Source organism: Cucurbita pepo, chromosome 3 (genome assembly GCF_057944985.1).
Source record: "Cucurbita pepo subsp. pepo isolate OVF chromosome 3, ASM5794498v1, whole genome shotgun sequence".
In the NCBI taxonomy this organism is placed as follows: domain Eukaryota; kingdom Viridiplantae; phylum Streptophyta; class Magnoliopsida; order Cucurbitales; family Cucurbitaceae; genus Cucurbita; species Cucurbita pepo.
The window spans coordinates 17,805,059-17,827,392 of NC_141800.1; the positions used below are offsets into that span (position 1 = coordinate 17,805,059).

General features: G+C 33.8%; 3 protein-coding genes across 3 annotated transcripts; 1 reads left to right on the plus strand and 2 right to left on the minus strand.

Annotated features, from left to right (window-relative positions):
- Positions 1–558: 558 nt before the first annotated feature.
- ARK2 (armadillo repeat kinesin 2) lies at positions 559–10,942 on the minus strand. Its single transcript, XM_023672098.2, has 19 exons — positions 10,321–10,942; positions 9,761–9,861; positions 9,091–9,213; positions 8,696–8,881; positions 8,301–8,522; positions 8,013–8,163; positions 6,843–6,992; positions 5,386–5,474; positions 4,993–5,196; positions 4,187–4,309; positions 3,566–3,697; positions 3,335–3,466; positions 2,899–3,037; positions 2,709–2,801; positions 2,191–2,316; positions 1,947–2,072; positions 1,460–1,603; positions 1,243–1,371; positions 559–1,146 (listed from the first exon to the last, which is right to left on the minus strand). The coding sequence occupies exons 1-19, from the start codon at positions 10,493–10,495 to the stop codon at positions 986–988; spliced, it is 2,706 nt and encodes a 901-aa protein (XP_023527866.2). The 5' UTR covers positions 10,496–10,942; the 3' UTR covers positions 559–985.
- A 1,227-nt stretch (positions 10,943–12,169) lies between these two features.
- LOC111791537 (4-hydroxy-tetrahydrodipicolinate synthase, chloroplastic) lies at positions 12,170–15,102 on the plus strand. The gene is made up of 3 exons (XM_023672922.2): positions 12,170–12,509; positions 13,216–13,305; positions 13,996–15,102. The coding sequence occupies exons 1-3, from the start codon at positions 12,424–12,426 to the stop codon at positions 14,921–14,923; spliced, it is 1,104 nt and encodes a 367-aa protein (XP_023528690.2). The 5' UTR covers positions 12,170–12,423; the 3' UTR covers positions 14,924–15,102.
- Positions 15,103–16,567: 1,465 nt separating this feature from the next.
- LOC111790955 (protein LITTLE ZIPPER 1) lies at positions 16,568–17,524 on the minus strand. Its single transcript, XM_023672097.2, has 2 exons — positions 17,184–17,524; positions 16,568–17,084 (listed from the first exon to the last, which is right to left on the minus strand). Exons 1-2 carry the CDS (start codon positions 17,273–17,275, stop codon positions 16,850–16,852), a joined length of 327 nt encoding a protein of 108 aa, XP_023527865.2. The 5' UTR covers positions 17,276–17,524; the 3' UTR covers positions 16,568–16,849.
- Between the last annotated feature and the right edge of the window lie 4,810 nt (positions 17,525–22,334).

Below are 22,334 nucleotides of genomic sequence, written 5' to 3' on the forward strand. Positions count from 1 at the left end.
TCAACATGAGCATAGCTCAATAGTAATTGGCATATACTTTCTATTAGATACTTTTGAACGTTCAAATTCGAGGTTGAGAGACTAAATTTTTTGGCACGAATATATATGGAGATTTGAAGCATATGAGAACCGGAGAAAAATTTTAAATTTATATGGATAGTAATCAAGCAAATGTTTAAATTATGAAACATACATTGTGTTTTCTTTGATTACTTTCAAGTTCCTTGAACAGGGAGGTTTTGATGAATTACAAAAGGAAGTCTTAGAATCCAGGACTTGCCTTCAGACTTAATTTATTGTTCTTAATACATATTATAATAATAACAAACTGTATATATGGTAGCTGTTACTGCACAAGTTTCATTGAAATTAATTAAATTTACCCTAACTCATAAGCTTCAAAGACGAAACATGGGTGAACGAACTCCAAGCGATACTTTTTTAATAATCACTTGATATAAACTCGAGATAGTTTCGAAATTTTGTCAGTCTTTTCTGCTTGTTCCAAATAACAAGCAGAAAACCGCTAGGAAAGACTTAAAAAAGAAGAAAAAAAAGGAATGAAATGTGAACAGCTTGCATTTCAGATCAATTTATACAATATTTGATCCAAGTTTCCAAATACTAAGTGGGTCCCAGTTTAAGGGAGTAGGGACTCTCTCACTCTACAAGACTTTTCCCCTCTCTTTCTCCCTCCTTCCTTTCTCTCCTGTTCCAATAATTTCCTCCCCATCCATTCCAATCAAAGGCTTTTAACGCTTAAAAAAAATGGAAGTTTCCCCCAGGATTAAGCATCAAAAGCCTCTCTCATTCATACAGCTAATGTATTAATGTGTTAAGAAATGAGTTCAACTTACTTACTTGTGATTTCGTTCAGCTGGAAGACTTGAGAAGGATTGAGATGCAACTGTGATACTAGGAAGTTCTTCCATCCTAGCAAGTCATGTATGAGTTAGAAAGAATTCCCAATATGTATTTGAGAAACTTAGCATTCGATTCTCAGCCTTCGCATTTCGGATCGGAACACGGGACTGGAAGTTAGTGTTCGACGAGCAAGGTTCCTTATGTCCTCTCTGGAACAATCCCGTGATATGCGAATTAGCTCCCAAAGTGCACCTCCACTAATCATCTCCTTTGCATTCACTTCTAGAAAATTGGAAAATTAATGAAAAGATTAAAACGGGATTCAAATTTGATGCAGCAGATGACTTGTGAGTGTTTGAGAAAGAATAAAAGCCTGACCATGTTGTGCTAAATGGCACAGAGCAAGCTCGATATGGCGTCGGATTGGTGCTACTTCATTGTTTGCATTTTGTATGATCCAAGGAAGTGCTCCATCTTCTATCAAAAGAGATCTGCCACTGCTCATCCCTGCAAGAAAGAGCAATTAATCTAACTAGCCTTGTTCATCAACATGTCACTAAGTCGTCACAAAATTGTTATCGAAATCGAGCATTACCATGACTAGATGCTCGGGACTCGCATTTTGCAAAGTTTGCTACTCCACGAGCAACTTGAGAAAGAACATCTGGGTGTCCACATCGCACCATTCCCAGCAAGGCTTTTAAGCCACCTTCAGATCTCAGTTTCGTCTGTAGTTTTTCTGGTAAAATATAAGACCAAAACATAATAACTAATATGATAAGATACCCATAATGCTAAAATTAACAGACAGATATATCTCAGGTAAAAACATCAAAAACATAATAGGGAAACATACATCAAACCAACATCTCATTAAACCTGCGTTTCTGACCAAGGTGGCTGATTCTTCTCAAGATTTGGTGACAATTTCTATTTTAATTTCAAAATAAGAAAATATTTTAAAAATGATCTTCGGTATATTGGGGGTTATAGATCAACAGACAAGAGATGAAGTTCTATTTTAATTTCGTAATGTAACTCAGTGATGGTACTGCCAAGAGATAAAGTTCTACTTTTCTCACCGTTGCCACATAAATTAGCAATGGCTCCAGCAACCATGCGCAAAGTTTGTGGATCCTCGGCAGCATTGGCAGTTAATGACAGTAGACTAATTCCCCCTTCAGCCATTATTCGTTCTTGATTGGCTTCTATTATGTGGAAAAGGTGAAATATAAACACATCAAATCAAAGAAACTGAACCGGAGCAAGCAAACACATGGTCGATAAGATGCTGTCAGTAGCAAAAAAGTATCGATGACCATTTACCATTCATAGCGAGATTGGCAATTGCACCAGCTGCTACTCTTCTTACCGTTTCATCCTCATAGCTTCTAAGAAGCATCAGTAAAGAAATAAGACCACCTGCCTCGACAATCCTCTTCTGATTCGACTCTGCTTACCACAATGTCAAAAGCTACCGAAAACTCAGAAATAAAGTAGAGATTGAAAGAAGAGACAGTAGTATCAAGACAGTAGTATCAATGTCGCTATTATTTATAAATATTCATCTGAATAAGAAACTGACCCGTGCATTGACATCACAGATGGACAAAAAATGAGAATTTTTAGGGATTAGGAGATAATCCAGACCAATAACAAGGAGGTTATGGAACACCCTCTATAATAGGCCAGTCAGTTCCATGATGTTGCATTTACGTGAATGAAAAGATAATCATCAACAAAGCTTGCTAGTAACTAAACATATCAGCAACATATAAGAGAATTCTAAAAATAAAATTTGAAATATAGTGAACATGTAATAAATATCCTCGAGAAAAACTTGCCTTCAGCAGCGAGATTGGCTAATACTTTAACAGCATGAATTCGTACACTGGCATCTTCTGAGTCCAGCAAGGACAATATCTTTTGCAAACCAACTGCCAAGGAGGCAAGAAATAACAGAAATATAAAGAAAAAAAATATGAAGCTATGAATAACCTCGCTGAAATACTAAATTGCTAAACTCTTGTTTACCTTGTTCAAAAAGAGTGGCAACTGGTGGCTTGTGACCGCTCTTTGTTTCTTTAAGTTGAGAGTGTCTAAATGGAGACGTGGGAGTCTCATAAGCAGAAAATCCACTGTCAGCTCCACCCCTATCAAGACACCTCCTCATCTGCATGGAAGCACCAAAGCCATTTTGTTTACAAATTATGATGCCATCAGTACATGCACATCTTTCTTTCAGTGGTACTAGGTCAAAGAATGAAACGACTACCTAATCCTAGCGACTCACTGGCTCTAAAACACAAAATTTCATCTAAAATGAAATATAGTCTATGCATGGTCTACTACATGAACTTAGCTTCTAAATCAAGTTATAAATTGCAAGAGCATAGTGAATTGGCCGTACGACAAAAACTAGCCCAAGGTCTATACAAGATAATGAAATTATTTTCTACATAATAGGTACCTGTTCAGCTTCAAGGGTCAGTTGCGACAATTGGCTTCGTAATATTATTACTTCTTCTTCAAGTTCCTTTTTTTGACGAGCCTCATCTTCCAAAACTTTAGTGAGTTTTACAACATCAGATTCTTCACCTGCCTATACACCATAAAGCACATTCAGTTGTCGTGTATGCACATATATCAACATAAATCAAAAGTTACCGCTGAAGTAATCCATTTTAAGACGAGTACACACATTTGGCTGCCTGTTTAGTTCTAGTTGATGTCTAAGCCTGCTGACCTCCTCTTCTGCCGCCTTCCTAAGGTTTACTTCATTTTCAAGCAACTTTTTCACTTCAACTTCTTCAGCAGCAGAAACATAGCCCCCCTACACAATCCTCCAAAACCATTTCTTGAGTGTCAGATAAGCGTCCTTCTCCCAGAGACAATGTGTAGTTTCCACATCAACAATGGATGGGGAGCATTCATACCATGGAGTCGCATAAACAGTATATTGTGAGATTTCAAACAATTCAAATTCAGAATGCTGAAACATTAATTGGATATCAACTACAGCAGTAGATTTGCATGTGGCAGCAAGACAACTATTAAAATTTTAATGACTAAAGTGCTTCGACGGAATGCCTCAACAGTTATTTGGTGGTTTATTTGATTAGAAAGGAGTATAGAATTTTAAAGGACGCTCCAAGAAATTTGGGAAAGGTTTGGAAAATCATGTAATATAAAAAGGGACTAACTTAGTAGACAAGTTCTAAAATGGTTAGAACCGCATAACCATATTTAAGAACACTAATATTCTCTTTTTTTCCCCCTCATGAATAGTAAAAGACTCCTGCTGAGAAAGCTATAATATTACCTGTCCACTCCAATTGTCACGAACAGAATTTTCATGATCAATCTTTGACTGGTTCAAGACCAACTTCTCTTCCAGTTTCTTGACAGTGTCCATATAATCCATCTGGCATTTTTTAGTTTCCTTCTAGAAAAGACATTAAATTATTTCATTCAACAATGAATGGTGCTAAAATGCCCTCCCTGACCCTCTCCACATGTAGCCAAAATAAATAACCAGAGAGACCACAAGAATTACATGGCCAAGAAAGACAAAAAATAAAAAAATAAAAAAATAAAATAAAAAGTTCTAATGATCAGAAAATCGAAGAGAACTTATGTAAAAAGCTAAGAACTTAGATGAGAATGTTGAAAATACTTCGAGAACCAACGGGGGGGGGGGGGGGGGGGGGGGGGGGGGGGGGGAGAAAAAAAAGAAACAGAACTGTCCTAAACAAGCCAAAAGCATTTCGTAACATTTCAATCTCTTTAGAAATTACAAAGCAAGATAAAGAACATGTAATTCAAAAAATTACAAGCTAGAACAGTAATAATATACCCAGCCATTAAACATGTAATAATGGTTCCAATATCCCTTAGTCAAAAACAAGAAATTATCAGTTGGTCATGAACAGGAATACAGAATTTCAATTAATGACAATTTTCTCAGCATCAAATTATTCACAAATAGACTACTCAACGATGTTAAAACTAAAGCAGAAGGAAGCCCAACTTTTACTGTGACATGTAACATTGAATTGATTGGCCGGCAAAAGAGTTCAAAGGTTGTGCAACACGATACTCAAAGCTACTAGAAGAAATTAAACAAACCTCCAATGCATCAGCAAAATTCCTCTCAGCCTCAGATATGCGGTTTTGAGCTTCGAGATGTATCTTTTCAACTTCATCTTCAAAAGCCTTCTGTTGTCTTTCATTTTCAGCAATCAGTTTGTCCAGCTGTACCTCAAGCTTCCTAGACAAACTTCTATAATCAAATTCCTCTTTTATTTTCAACATATTCTCCACCTTCATAGCCTGTAACAGAAGGGGCAATTGAGATTATTTCATCTAAGTAGAAACAAATAAATTTTTCAAATAATGAAGTTAAAGATAAGTGAAATGAAATGTAAGAGCTGATAGAGATACTCCAAAAAAATGCCAGTTTAAAGAAAAGTAGTCTGAAATATGAACCACATTGTAACTTAGAAAACTCAAGAGACTCACCCTTTGGCCAAATAGAATGGTACTAGCAGTCTCTCCCCGATGGCGTGGAGATGGACCAATTGTCACAATTAGAGAAGTTCTTGCTGAACCTGTTTTACACAAATAATGACCTTAAAAGAGGATAGGCAGTGAGAGTAAACAATTTGGCAAAAGTTTTGCCTGATAAAAAGAATACAACTTTCACATCCACTAAGGTTCATGAAAGTACAAAAGAGTGCAACTAAATGGGGACAGCAAACTCAAATGATAAAAGAGGCTATGAAAACTTCTCAAAGCTTTGCACAATTAGCTAACACAAAATAAAAAAATAAAGCAAGTTAACATATATATTAAGATAGCAGATCTATCCAGTAGGGATGATCAAGAGATATGGGCAAATCAAGCCAACCAACTGAACCAACTTCAGTTGGCCAATTTATGAAAATAGTTTATCAGGGTCAGTTTTCATCTTTTCTGCTGATCGGTGAGTCCAAGAAGGGTTCAAACCGACTGATATTCAGGTCATTTTTAATTTATATATATGCATACATATGTATAATATGTATAATTATAATTATAATAAAATAAAATAAAATAAAAATTTGCAGTCCATCACCACTCAACATCCCTCTTTCTCTCTGAAGACTTTCCCTTTTGACTCTCAGAAACCATTGCTGACTGACCAATGACCACCCCTACTGTCCAGACACTAGAGGAATGGTCAGCGATAACATTTTGCTGTCTGACAAATGAGCCCAAAGGTTTACTGAACTCTGAAGAAGTTATTTCTCTCTCAAGAATAATCTGAAGATATAACTAACCACCATTGTTTCACCGTCTGACAAATTTACCAACTAATTACTAATGTGCCCCTTATAGTATCTTTAATAATTGTCCTACCACGACCTGAACATTCCTCCAACCCAACATACACCTTACCCTCAAAGTGTAGGTTAAAAACGGCACTTGACTAATATGGTGACTTGTCCACTCCATGGCAGCCAAGGATAAGGCGCAGCTCAAGGACAATTTGGCCTATTCCATTACAACTTACGGGTGTAACTGAAATCAGTTGATGGTCTCTTTATGAGTATCTGTTGCTATTATGTTTGAAGTTTTTCCTTTTCATGTACTCAACAATTGGGAGCAAAACTTCAGAGAAATTTTATTCCATTTCTATCCTTTCTTTTTCGTCATTCAGATGGTAACCATATTTTTTGGTTCCATTGTTATTGGTATACAATCGAATACTAGGACTGGATATCTTTTCCAATTTTCTCTGTATCTTCTTTAATTGATCAAAGGCATTCCTAACCATTTTAAAACATTCAGAGGAATATTAGATACATGAGATGCTATACTTGATTCTTTTCCGCTGTGCTGACAAACACACACACGTCTATCTTCAGCATTCAATAGTATTGAATCATAAATTACTACATTAGAGCAAATAGAAGATCATGACCTGTAAGTCTTACCTCCAAATGAATCTCTGAGCAATCTCGTAAGTTTGGAATCTCGTATAGGAACATGAGCACTACTTTCTGCCAAAGCATTAATGCACTTTCCTAGAGCAGTAAGTGATAGATTAATCGACTTAGCTTCCTCCAACAGATGTCCCTCACTCCCTGCAAGAAAGGTTCAGAGATGAGCATATCTCAATTATTCTCAAGGGACCAAATTCTACTATATTTTATTGTCAAGGTAATTCGCAGGATATCAAATCCCACCATGGTTTGAATCCACTCTCTCTAAGCTCTTTAATAAATTAAATATTAATCATATTAAAATCATGCAAATAATTTAACATTTTAAATTAGAAAATAATAAATTGATGTGCCAACTATTGTACTCTTCGACTTTTAATCTCTCCAAAGATAAATTTTATCCATTTCTAAGTAGATAAAAGGTTGAAGTTTTAGGGATCAATACTCTCTTTCTTTTTTTTTTTTTTGAGAATATCACATGACAAATATGTGGATCAAGTTTGAACCGACAACCTGTAAGTAGAAATTTCTTAATCGTTAAGGATCAAGGCTCTTAAAGATACTGTTGTGTGGACTATCGTTAGAAAGAAATCAAATAAGGAAAATGTGTTGAGCGAGAATAGAGAGTATTCCTAGCTCTATTTGCAACTGTTGTTCATTTTAATTAATTCCAACTCGGAGGCTTTTTTATGTAAAAATCCCATAGGAATAGTTTAACAACTCAAAGAAATATGTCTCTTGATTTAGAATAAAACTAGCAAACAACAATAAGTTTCTTAACCGTAATTACTCAGCTCTCACAAACTAGGTTAAGAGGATATTTTACACTGAACTACTTTGTCGACAAAAAAAAAATGATCCTCCATGCATCGTTATGACTCTCACCATTAACCGGATAGGAAACGAAAGACTTTGTTCCACTAGGAACACCCTTTATGGAAAATTAATAATCAATAGCAACTTCCCCTTTTTGTTTATACTACACCATTTCAGACAAAATAAAATAAAATATCATAAAAACAACAGCAAAACCTGATGTTTATTTCAACCACACTGCTAACGGAAGATTATTAAGGCACATCTCAGCCAACAAAAGTAAATTCATACTAGATTTCAGAGGACGAGTACAAATCTATTACAGTCGCTAGAGAGGGAACATACCTGACTTGTGAATGCGCTCTGATCCTGCCAAATCCACTACAACCAGCTTGCTCTTTCGAATAAGTGGCCTGAAAGGTCTACCTAACTCTGAAGGTTCACCCTCTTCACCTAAAAGAACCTCTTCCCTTACAACTGATCTTTTAACCTGTACCTGCACTACAGCGTTGATATAATTTGAATTATGAAGATCCAACAAAAGTCTCCTTCCTGATAAATAAATTGTAAATCATGAAATATTAAATCGGAGTCACATAAGGATATATAGACAGTAAGAAACTGATTATTCACCATCAGAATTGCATGGCTACGAGAAGACTCGGTATTCAACTTTGTATTGGCAGCAAACCGATGGGCCTCTCCAAGACGTAGTATCTCTAGAAAACTGCTTTGGTTCCTGATTTCCACAACAGTTGCTCCAGGTACGGAAACATCACCCGTTTTAGGATCTTCCACAAATGGGATATTATCATTTGCTGGATCAAGCAAGTCTTGCAGAGTCTCCATATAAAGCTAAACAACAGAAGCCCAAAAATATGAGTAAGTTGCTTGCGAAGAACCAAAAGACTTCAATTAAAAATTTGGAGCTTCAACAAATTATGAAGGAAATAAAAATCCAGAAGATATATAGTGTGAAACAGCATAAACAAATAATACATGTACTATTTTGTCCTGTGAATTAACACCTGCAAGTAAGAGACTGAAACTGAATCTGCTTCATGAGATACATCAGCTAAAATATCCTCCATAGCACGGACCATAATGCCGCGATCAGACATATCTTCATCCCCTAATCGTCCAAGCGTAAATGTCTTCCCTGTACCAGTCTGGCCATAAGCCATCACGGTCCCATTATAACCTTCCAGAACACTCTAAAAAATGAAGCAGGTCATCACCATCAGAAGAAAAAGAAAATGAAATAAAATAGAAGTTCATGATGGAGTGTAAAAATGCATGCTAGTGTGAGTCATGGAGCATGATACAGTCGGATCAGAAGAATGATAAAAACTACTGCTTTTGGCATGACATGTATCTGGTTCTCAACAACTTTAAAACTAAAGAATATTGCAAGCATACACACCTCCACTACCGGCTTTGCAACTACTTCATACACACGCTTCTGTGATGCAGATTCAGTAAGCACCTCATCAAATTCATATGTGTCAGAATCCCAATTGTTCTTTCGAAGTTTCAATCTTTTAAGCTGCCATGAAGTAACAAATCAGGTCAATGTCAAATCCTATAATATGAAAAGAAAAAGTTCATTCAGATTTGGCCACTAATAACGGGAAGCTGATTTCCTATGTCTTTTGTTTCCATCATATTTAATCTCTTTTTTTATTTTCGATAACTAGGTATTGGGGTCCCAGCCCCACTAATCCTAGAAAACATTTCACCCGCCCCATGGCCCAGACCCGAAGAAATTTAAGGGTTTTTCTTATTGAGCTCATCCAAATGTTCGAATACACGACTTCTAAGTAGATATAACCAATGAACCACGTAACTTTATTTCAGACTTCAATTTTAATAAACTGCCGTTGGCCCAGAGGAAAATTTTTATTCCAAAGTAATCTAGTTATTCTCAAATGTGCTACTAATAGCAACTGAATCTTCGTTGTCTTCCATTATCACGAGACTGTAATTACTTCAAATGAACACACAAGCAACATGTTTTTGCTTATCTCATGGCAGTAATATTTGCTCTATTATTCTACCCAAGATGAGCTGAGAATGAAATAAAATATATTAACCTCTGGCTGCAGTTCCACACAATCAGCAAAATCTGCATCTGCCACTTGCTCTTCTGCATTTCGGGGTCGTAATCTAACAGCCACACGAACTCTTCCTGGCACTGACCAAATCATATACAACATGGACGAAAATAAGCAAGGCTTGGTCATTGCACGCTACATATAGAAAAGAGGGAGAGAAAAATGCAAAAATAATTCCCATCAAGCAAAACACTAAAAATTCGAGGTCCAGTTTCCAAAAATCCTCCTCCTAATTAATCCTGAAGTACTGAATGTACCAACATTGGAAGTGCACCAATTCAATTTATTGAACTATGATGCTTAAAACCACAGTCGCACAGCTGAATCTGATAAATAGACCACTTATTTGAGGAAGCGAAACTCGAAGATCAAACTGCTCTGAAGAAAATGCTGAAGTCAAAGCAACTCTAGATGGCAATTACAGGACACTTTACCAGAAAACAAAAATAATAACTACGAAAACAAGCAAAATAAATCAGCTCTATGTCCATTTGATTTAGCAAGTCATAATTTCAAAATAAAGATACATTTTCACGTACCTCCATCCCCATCCTTATTTGAATTGGAGCCAAAAGACGCAGAAGTAGACCGACGAATAGATGGCCTAGCCTTGAACGACGAACTCCTGAGGTTAGAAGCAGCATGCGACGGCCGATCCACCTTGAAGGATCCTCTATGAGAGCCGCCATTCCTATAAGCACCATTCAAAGCCATACAATCCGAATATAAACAACAGAAAAATCACAGTCGATCAAGGATTCAAAGGCGTCTGGTCCTTGTTAGCTTTCTGAAGCTGCTCGGTACAAGCAAGCAGTGAAAGCGAGTGAAAAAACCAGAAGTTATGGGACAAATATAAAGCGTTTGCTTGTGCTTGCTGGCTGGCTAGCTTGATTACACTGCGAAATGATGGAGAAAAGGAGTGGAGCCCAAATAAGTGAAGAGGAGACAGAGATGGTCGCAGATCGGTAGGTCCAACAAAGAAGAAAATCGAGAGAAAATAAATCGACCACGACGTGAAACCACCCGTCGGAGAAAACTGCGCGGCGGCCAAAACGCCCCCACGTCGCCGACCACTCTTAAATATCGCCGACGGTTTTCACAGTGCCTTCGTGACGAGTATTTCTAGAAATTAAAAGAAAATGGAATTATCTTCAAAGGGAAAAAAGATGCTGATTTCGCGGCAAAAACCACAAAGTAATTTCAGTGTTTATTAATAAATTATTTATAATAAAAAAAAAAACGAATTAAAATACGTGCTAAACCCAAGTGAATAATAAAAAATAAATTATTAATTAACGAATAGACCTAAAATAGTTAATTAAATTAGAGAATCTTTCAACTATTATTCGTGTAAATGCCCGATAATTATTTTCATCATAATTGATCGAAAATTACCTAATGTAACGACCCAGATCCATCGCTAACAGATATTATCCTCTTTGAGCTTTCCCTTTCGGGATTCCTCTCAAGACTTTAAAACGCGTCTGTTAGGGGATTTCGGGCTTCCCCTCAAGGCTAGATATTGTCATCTTTTGACTTTTCCTTTCATATTGTCCTCTTTGAGCTTCCCTTTCGGGCTTCCCCTCAAGGCTTTAAAACGCGTCTGTAAGGGGATTTCGGGCTTCCCCTCAAGACTAGATATTGTCCTCTTTGGGCTTTTCCTTTCATATTGTCCTCTTTGAGCTTTCCCCTTCGGGCTTCCCCTCAAGGCTTTAAAACGCGTCTGTTAGGGGATTTCGGGCTTCCCCTCGAGGTTAGATATTGTCCTCTTTGGGCTTTTCCCGCTTTAAAACGCGTCTGTTAGGGGATTTTGAGCTTCCCCTCAAGGCTAGATATTGTCCTCTTTAGACTTTTCCTTTCGGGCTTCCCCTTAAGACTTTAAAACACGTCTGCTAAGAAAAGGTTTTCACACCCTTATAAATGGTGGCTTTAAAACTCGTCTGCTACGGGAAGGTTTTCACACCCTTATAAATGGTGGCTTTAAAACTCGTTTGCTAGGGGAAGGTTTTCACACCCTTATAAATGGTGGGTTGTTCTCCTCCCCAACCTGGACATCACATAATCAATTAGGTCAAACCACAAATATTTATGGATCAACGAAAAATAATATTATATATATATATATTTATTTATTTATTTGATATTTTTCATTTTAAAATTATAATAAGGAAAAAACCAAACTAATTTTCCTTTAAACGTTTGGGCCGATCTCGGCCCATTCCAATATATCGTTATTGGGTTTTGCTCTCGCGGCAGCCCAATTTCCACTTACCCACAATCAAAAGCCCATCCAACAATTTGGCTGTCCAAACCCTAGCCTTAGCCATGATCAGCCATTTCCACTTCCCTCCATTAAAATCCTCATCCGCTCCAATCAAAAGCATTTCTCCATTCAAAGCCAGTCACATCACATGGACCTCTCCGTCTGCTCCCTCCGACGTTCTGTCACCGGAACTATTTCGACCACAACGACGACCACCGCAGCAATTGCAAACATCGCCGTCATCATTCTGTAAACTTCTGCACCCTTCCACATATCCTCCTCGGCGGTTTTCCTTTTCCGGAAACGATTCCAGTAGCTGGTTGGTCCGTGAAGAAGGTTCATCATCTGCGAAAGTTTTGTTATCGGTTGGGTGTTCCAAATGACCAGTGTTCAAGGCTTTGGCGCGTGCTTGCAGGAGCATGCTCTTCAGTTTCCGCGTCCCAGTTACAACGACAGCTGCAGGAGGTATACATACCACTTTCAGTTGAATTATTAAACAACGATTTAAGGTTTTTGGATTTACTTGAAATGCATTCACATACGCCATTTTAGTAGCTGCCTTGACATATTATTTTATTTGAAGTAATGAATAATTTATTCGTACTGATTGATGCTGGTCATTAAGCATCCAGCTGACTTTGACCAAAGTTGCTCCATCGATGATTATTGCAACCAGTCGTGGCTGTGTGTTTCTACTTCTTAATCGGATTACTTCTCGTACTGATTGATGCTGGTCATTAAGCATCCAGCTGACTTTGACCAAAGTTGCTCCATCGATGATTATTGCAACCAGTCGTGGCTGTGTGTTTCTACTTCTTAATCGAATTACTTCTATTTCGCATCTCCCTGCAATTTTTCGTTTCAAACATACTAGCAATACATATAATTCCATGTATATTCTGTCTGCATGTTCGTTTTTTATCACTTCAAGTATGTAAGAAAACGAAAGGAAATAATCTTAAGTCATGTCGCCAATGATACTGCCGGCGAACGTTAGGTTCTTCCTATTTTGTGCAATAGATTAATTGTTTCCTGAAGTGTAAATGAAATGTAACGTAGAATATCAATTGGGTTCACCGTGAATGAATGGTTCGATTTGAAATGGAGGGCTGTCTGAACACTACTTGTCAAATTATGTACTTACCAATGTTACTTCCTTCGTTACTGTCAGACGCAAGAGGACTGCCTTATGGAGATCTCCACAGGCTGCCATCCTGCCCAATGCACACCTTCCAATGCGCAGTTTCGAAGTCAAGAACAGGTGAGCTATTTAATTTTTTGAATTCGTTCTTATGGAGGTTAAGTTGGGAAGGCCTCTCGCCTCTTAGTGAACTGGTCAATGTCTGTAAATAGGATTTGTAATTGCATTTTTCATGTCGGCTGTTTGCATTATGTAGCGTTTGGGTTTACTAGCGTTTAGGATATTAGTTATTGCTGTCTGTTTACTTCAGTTCATAATAATAGTTTTTCTGTTAAAATTATTTTTTTATCACCGATCTCAACTTTCCTCAGTTGGTAGATATAAGATAACAAAAGATGTGAGCATTTTTTTTTTTGCATGCTTTCTCTCACTGATTAGACACAATGTAATAATTGACTGGTCTTCATTCACCATCACGGTCCGAGGAAGAATTAAACGACTAACTTGCTCACACCCCCCACCCCAAATTTTTTTTGGGAGATACTGGCCGGGAATTTTGATATGGTGTGAACCCTTATAGTAAACATTCTGAACTCAACAACTGCTGTTACACGTTACTAGCAATTAACATTGTGATCGACTTATGTAATCAGTGTCTGAATGTTTTTTGGCTCTACAATATTTATGATTATGAATCTATGCTGGTGTATCCGCTGGGTCATAAAGTGTTCTCTCTTAGTCATTGCTGTCTGTTTATTTCAGTTCATAACAATCATAGACTGGCTCAATTTCTCCAGCTCTTATTTGCAGGACATCAGCTGATGATATCAAATCTCTCAGACTTGTAACTGCCATTAAAACACCTTATCTTCCGGATGGTAGATTTGATCTTGAAGCATATGATGCCTTGGTGAATCGGCAGATCGAAAATGGAGCTGAAGCTGTGATTGTGGGCGGTACGACTGGCGAAGGTCAGTTGATGAGCTGGGATGAGCACATAATGCTTATTGGGCACACTGTCAACTGTTTTGGTGGATCAATCAAGGTCATAGGCAACACTGGAAGTAACTCTACAAGAGAAGCAATTCATGCTTCGGAGCAGGGATTTGCTGTTGGAATGCACGCTGCCCTTCACATAAATCCTTATTATGGCAAAACTTCGATCGAGGGAATGATCTCACACTTCAATTGTGTGCTTTCTATGGGCCCAACTATTATATATAACGTACCACCTCGAACTGGTCAAGATATCCCCCCACATGTCATTCAAACTGTTGCTCAAAGTCCCAATCTGGCAGGTGTGAAGGAGTGCGTTGGAAACAATCGTGTCGAGCAGTACTCCGACCAAGGAATTGTGGTCTGGAGTGGAAACGACGATCAGTGTCACGATGCCAGGTGGAATCATGGAGCAACTGGAGTTATTTCTGTTACTAGCAACTTGGTGCCTGGTTTAATGAGAGAGCTCATGTTTGGAGGGAAGAACCCTTCCCTAAATGCAAAACTGATGCCTTTGATGGACTGGTTGTTCTTCGAACCCAACCCAATAGGCCTCAACACGGCGCTTGCTCAACTCGGGGTCGTGAGGCCTGTGTTTAGGTTACCATACATACCTCTTCCAAAAGCAAAGAGGGAGGAGTTTGTGAATTTAGTCAAGCAAATTGGGCGGGAAAACTTCGTCGGTGAAAAAGACGTACAAGTTCTCGACGACGACGATTTCAATTTGGTTAGTCGGTATTAACAGCACGGTTCCTTGGTCCTTGCTGCCTTGCTGCTTCAGATTTTTCAGGTCTGTACTCTATTCCCCATGCACTTAATCTTAAGATTTCTTGTTGGTTCTCTGTAGTAAGGCAGACTGTTATTGAGTTTTGTGGTGTTGAATTTGTAGTAATAATAAAATATGAATTAATGGACGTGAAACCCAAGTCTTCAACTCGTTTCTTGGCGTCTAAATGGATGCCTGTTGCTGTTGGTTGGGGCCTCATTCTGTTGAGATATCCAATTCCAAATTTTTAAAAATTATATTAAAGGTTTCCCCCTTACGTTACGTTCTTGTTTGTTGATTATATTCTCGTCTCTATAAGTACATTGAGAATATATTAAAGGGGGGTTTTTTATTTTAATATTTTCAATTATAAAATTCTATTTATTGTTCTTATTCTCCCACTTTATTGACTGTTTTATAACTATTTCATTATTGTTTTTTTAATAGAAAAAACCCACTTTTTTAAGTTTAAATAAATGTCTGAATTTTGTTTGGTTATTTAAATCAAATATGTGTGTTATTACTATTCATTAGACCACATAGAACACTTTTTCAACCTTAATTGGAACAAAAACCAACGCAAAAGTAAATTTGCAATGCTTTTTTTAAATTTTAGAATAAAATTATAGATAGCATTTATCTCAATTTAATGAAATTAAATATTGGGTGTTTTTTTTAATCAATATTTGAACTAGATTTTTTTTAATGATGTGATGGGTTTGTAAATAATTATTGATTTAGACTTAATTTCAATTTGGTGTTTTAGGTTAGAAAGTGTAGAGGAAAAATGAAATAAAATAATTTTAACTCCCAAATTTGTGTTTTATTAATTTTAATTCTAAATTTGAATTTAGCAAGTTCTCCCTTAAAATATTATTTATAAAGTTTTCTCTTGAATTACAAAATATGGCTAAATACACATTTTAAATTGGGTCAATTTTTTTTCTTTTTTGTGAGAATTTTATTTTATTAAAATTAATGATTTAGGCAAAAAAAAAAAAAAAAAAAAAAAAAAAAATATGTTGCTTTTAATTAAAATTAGACGATAAATTAACAGAAATTAAACCAAAGATAAAACCTCCACAGATATTTAAGTTTATCCTACTCGAAATTGAAATTTTAAGATAAAAAATTACAATCTCATGCATTTCACTCATTTTCTAAATTAATATTTTAGGTAAATTTAAATTATATTAAAAAATATATATTCAGTATTCAAGCAAGACGCTTTGTGAAGTTTTTTTAATTTTTAATTTTAATAATAATTAAACTAGCGAGGAAACCACGTAGGTTTTTTAAAATTATCCTTTTTTTTTTTTTTTTATTGAGGTAGAAAATAGAAAAATAATTTGAAGAAATTACTATAATATATTGTCAGAAAATGAAGAAAATATATATTTTTAGTTGAAATTACTATCAACTTTGATTCGAGTAACTTGTCATAACATGATTTCTTAATCCTATCCTCTTACCAATATAATTAAAATATATAAATCGATTCGAGAGAATATTTTTTAAAAAAAGAATACAAGAATTTTAAGGAGCGAGAGAGTCACAACGCGCTCTTGAACAAAGCACCAACCAAGCTTCTCCAATGGAGTTTGATCACATAAACAAAGGTTCATCAATGGAGAATTTCGATAGACCGAATTTTACAGTACAGACTACAGAGTTTTGCTTCATGATACTTCATAACATCACTATGTTCTGAAAATCTATCCCCTAATAACTGAATTTTACCCTTATTCCCCTCCCCTCAAGATCTAAACCTAACTTATTGTCAAAATAACAGATTACATACCAAGGAATCGTAGGAAAAAAGAAAGAAAGAAAGAAATCGGAAGGAAGAAAATTATCAAAGGTTGAGAGATCCTCTACTTGATTCTTTGTTACAGACGATTTTTAATTTTCGAGCCAGGCGCTCAAATTGGAGCTAGGCAGTGGTTTTTGCTTGGAGAAATTCTGGAGTTGAGATAACAAAACCTGATTCTCTTTGTGAAGAAGAAACGCTTTCTTCCTCAGCCTCTCGTTCTCCTCAATAATGCTCTGATTCTCCATGTACAGTTTCAAATTCTTGATCTCCATCTCTACCTTAACGCCCGCCGTATTCGCCTCTTCCTTCTTGAATCTCATCCTCCTGAAAACAAACCACAAACTCTGTAAATACAAAATCAGAGAAACCGAAGAATCAAATCGGAAAAGCAAGAACAAAAACAAAAACAAAAAAATCAATCACCTCAAAAGCCTGTAAACTCGAATCGGCCGCCGGCGATGGCGAGAATCTAAAAACGAACGAGTGAGGAGGTTCAATCGAGAAGAATCGCACATACTTCGGCTGCTGCAGAGAAGGTCGAATTGGAAGAACTGGTTAGCAATGGCGGAGAAGGAGATTGGAAGTATAAATAGAAGAGAGACGAACAAAAAGGGGAATGGCAGAAGAGAGAGAAAGAGAGGCTTTCCATAGCAATGATTACAGTAAGACTCATGATGGCAAAGGGGCAGCAAGTAGATGACGAACAATGCAGAATTAGAAGACGATCACTGTGAGAAATTGAGATTTATTTATTTATTTTGAAAAAAAAAAAACTCTAAAAAAACCTAAAGCCGTAGGCAACAATTAGGATTCAGTTCGGTTCATTTGCTCCAATTAAATGCTTTATTCGTCGCATTTTGTAACTTCCATTAAAGCAATTAATATTTCTTAATTTATAAATTTAATTTATTACATATAAAATTTAACTTTTATGTCATAATAATTATTAACTTAAAAAAATATATATTAAATATTTATTTTAAAATTTAAAAATTAAATTTGTAATTTAATCTTTATTTTACTATTATAAGTTATATGTTGAGACGTGGCGAGGGCGGAGACCGGAAATATAATCTTCGTCCCTGGTCCTATATATCTTATGATGAAAAATATTTTCCAGCTCTAATGTTTAAATGTTTAATTTGTGTCTAATAAATGTTTAAATTTTTAAATTTTATGTATATACAATTCAATATTTTAAAATTTTTACAATTTTTACAGACTTTTTAAGCATAAACTGAACACCTAAAACTCAGTCTTCAAAGGACTACTAAATACTCTCGAAAATTTTATTAATATATTCAAACATTTTTTAAAAATACTAATATTCTCGAAACTACTGAATAACCTGATTTATAAGATATAAATAAACGACATAAATTAATTTTTTTTAAAATGTTAAAAAGTATTAATGCAACTTGAATTAATGTGATACTCTTCGCCCAATATTAAGTTTTTTTTTTTTTAATTGAAATTCATTATTTATTGCCTAGGAATTCTATAAATAAATAAATAAAATATCTGTTTAAAAATTTCTTTTTTTAAAAAAAAAAATCAATTTTTAAAGGATGAGGGGAGGAGGAAATTTCGTGTAAGATATAATAAAGTTTTTGAAAAAAAAAAAAGAAATTTATAAGAACCATATGGTAAAATAAAAAAGCATATGGTAAAAAAAATATGTGTATATAATAATGTTAATATATGCATAGATACGTAACATAGCCGTGTGGAACAATCAAACTTAGGGCAATGATGAAGTTGGAATTGTTTGGCTTGAAATTAAATGTTTGAATATAATTTGTGTGCGTTCAAAGTACCAAACCCAGCAGCTGCCTCCCTTTACCCTCCACCATTCATACCCATAACTTCTTCTTTCTTTTTATTATTATTATTATTATTATTTATTATTATTATTTTTTTTTTTCAACTCCGGTTTTGAGAATGTTTTATCTTTCAGCAAACAACTCATCCTATTATTCTTACACTTCAAGCTTTTCCTTTATAAGTATAGTGTTTCTTCAAGCAATTCTTATTTTATTACCAATTTTTCACTTTTTTATTTTATTTTTTTATATTCTCGAGTATTTTGTCCGATTAATTATGCCCATTTTGACTATTTTTTTTTCAGATAACGGTTTAAGTAAGTGACCATCTGTAACAACTTATGTCCTTCAACACTGATGGCCCCGATATTCACCTGTGACATGGTCACTCTACTTACTTCTCGCTTCTAAGAGTGAATCCCATCCCCACAAATCAACACGAGTCCTTCCAGCAAAAAACAGGACAGTGCAACTTGTTGGCATGGGTAGTAGCTTTCAATTCTTTTAAGTCCTTCTCAATCATCCTATCCTTAGAATCGCTCTCATTCAAATAAGGTCTTGATTCATTCATGTACCCCTCTTTTCTTCGAGTGTAACACCATAATGTCAATTTGGGCATAGTTTAGTGGATAAAGATATCAATCGCCCGAGTGGAGTTTTAACCTTATTTTTTTCATATTATTATTATTTTAACCTGTCGAAATGTCCATTAGACCAACTATGTAATGTTCAACATGTAACAGATTGGATTTAAATATCTTTTCGACCATTCTTGGTCAAAAGTATATATTTTAATTAATTTACCTTGCTCAAATTTGACTAAGACAGTTTTAAAAATATATTTTAATTCTCATAATTATATTAATTTGAGATTGTATATTAATAAATTACCAAATTTATGTTCAAATAAATAAATTACCTAATAATAATTATTATTATTTTAATTTATGAACTAAAATATATATATTTTTAAAATTTTAGATATAGCTATTAAAATGTTATTTATTGATTAAGAAAAAAAAAAAAAAAAAAAAAAACTTATAATTGTTATGGGGAGGATGTGAGAAAGATAAAAGATGAAGAGAGAAAGGATGTTTTTGAAAAGCAGACACTTTGCTCTTTCTCTCCTTTCACACACTTATTTCTTTTATTTTTTATTTTTTATTTTCAGTAATTTTGTCGCGTTGGCAAAACTGGCACGTGGGAGCTTTGTCAAGCCATATCACATTTAATCATTTAATTTATTTTTTTTTATGATTAAATTAATTTAGATATTATATTTCTTTATTTGATATTATCCACTCCAAATCCTCTAAATAAATATTTTTAAACAAGTACATAAGAAGTCTTTTACAAATTAATTTACTTACACATAACCATTTCTTCTCGAACTATTTATTTGAGAAAAAAAAAAAAAGTAAGTGTCGAGTCAATATAGTTAGGTCCACTTTTTGTCCATTTTCTCGATGCAATCGAGTACAAAACCATGTCTCGTTAAATAACAAAATAAAATATATCACATACATAGACACACACGTACATATCTGTATATATAATATATAAAAGTTTTAAAATTATTATTTATCCGACAAAAACTGAGATTTGAGACTGGGTATTATTTTAAATCACTATCGAGACAGTTTTATACTCTGAATCTATTTTTGAAATTTTAACGACGGGCAGAGGATAATATTGTAAATTTAAAAAATAAAAGTATTTTTGAAAGCAATTTAAAATTGGGTGGGTTGTTCTTGATGATAATGATTCATGAGCACCACATAAATAAGTGTGTGTGTGTATGTGTTTGTATATGCAAAAGAGGGATGAAATGAAATAATGATGATAAATTGACGGTGTTCATAATTTGTCTAATTTAGCTCACCCACCTCACATGGTCCCCCATTTCCCACGTGCCACCTACACCTCCAATTTCTCGCTCATTTTTTTTATAATAATTAATTTCTCTTTTTTTTTTTTTCCTTCCAAAAATTATTATTTTTTAAATAAATACTCCAACTCTAAGCTAAATATTAATATATATAATTTTTTTTTTTTTTTTGTAGAGTTTTAAAAAATTTACTTGAATTTTGAAAATAATAATAAAAAAAATTATACGTGGAAGTAATGTTTAAAAACTTAAATTCAAATTATTATGATTTATTTTTTGAAAAAAGAAAATGATAATACAAAATTTGAAAATTAGTAAAACATTCCCTTTTGCATGTATGTCTTGTCACTTTAATTATTTACATTATTAAAGCTTTGAAGAACAAAAAAAGATGCATTATTGGATTCATTAGTAACTAAAGTTTTGAAAGTTAAGTTCCATCAACTAATCCAATCATATGCCTAAATTTTATTTTTCTTCCCCTCTTAATTATAATTTTATATACGTCCCAACAAAATTAATTTATATTCATAATTTTTGGCTCTGTATTAATTAAAACGCTAAATTAATGCTAAACTTTATAAATTTAGAGGTACATACTAAATTGATATAAATTCAAAAAATTAATTAATTAAAATAGTATTATTAAGATAAATAGTTATTTTTTAAAAAAAATAATCGAATTTAAATATTTTGGGAAAATAAATTGTAGAAATATATAGATAAAAATATGGGGTTAGTTTGAAAATGACAAAAAAATAGTGATGGAATGGAAGCATATCATATAATCGTTGAGGATGTGAAGACAAAATAAAAAAGGAATTTATTTTTAATTTTTGTTTTTTAATAAAAAAAAATAAAATGCCATGGAATTCAGTAAAACTTAATATGTTCACAAGTGGGACCCACAAGACGAGTTCTATTGATTTTGTTCAATTAAAATATTAAATAGTTAATTAAAAAGTTGTAATATTTAATTTAAGTTAAGAGTTTATTTTCTGAAAATAGAAAGAGAAAAAATGAACAAACAAAATGATTATTATTTGGAATCTAATTTTCTTCTAAACAAAAATTCATTAGTGTTATCATTTTCTTGTTTATTTAATTATTTTATTTCAATTTTGTTAAATTTAAAATAATTAAATTATTATATGTTAAAGGTCGATGGTTCGATTTTTTCCATAAAACTAATTTAATTGTTCGAGTTTGGAAAAATCAAACTAACTATAATATTTATTTTATAAAATATTTTAAATTATATAATTACATAGAAAATATATTTGTATTCCCAAACTATATTTTAAGAAACTATTAATTCATTTTCTTCGTGTATTATTCTTTCGCCCTTTAACAAATAGCAATAAATCATCATTAATTTTAAAATAAATATGTGAAAATATATAATCAATAAATAAATAATTATTAAGATATGCATCTTCAATGAAAGATAAATCTCTTCATTATTTATTATTATTATATTATCTCTAATTTTCATTTTTTTTTTATTTGCACTTAATTACCAAATAAATAATCTAGTATGGAATACAATTTGGTTAGTCTAATTATGTAAGCTTAAATTCTCGCTCATTCATCTACCCGAGATATTGAAAAGATTAAAACTCGAAAATTTAAGTCATGTTCAAAATATCTCTCGTAATCTAACTAACAAACCGGTTAAATTGAAAGTTTTTAGTCAGTAAATTTTTAGTTACATATCTATTTAGCCCATAAAACTTTAAAAGTGTTTAATAAATTTTAAATTTTCAGTTCAATATATTTAAGAATTTACAATTTTATATACAATAAATTGGTTGGATGAAAAAAAGAAAAAAAATTGTAATGTATAGAAAATTGAATAATTAA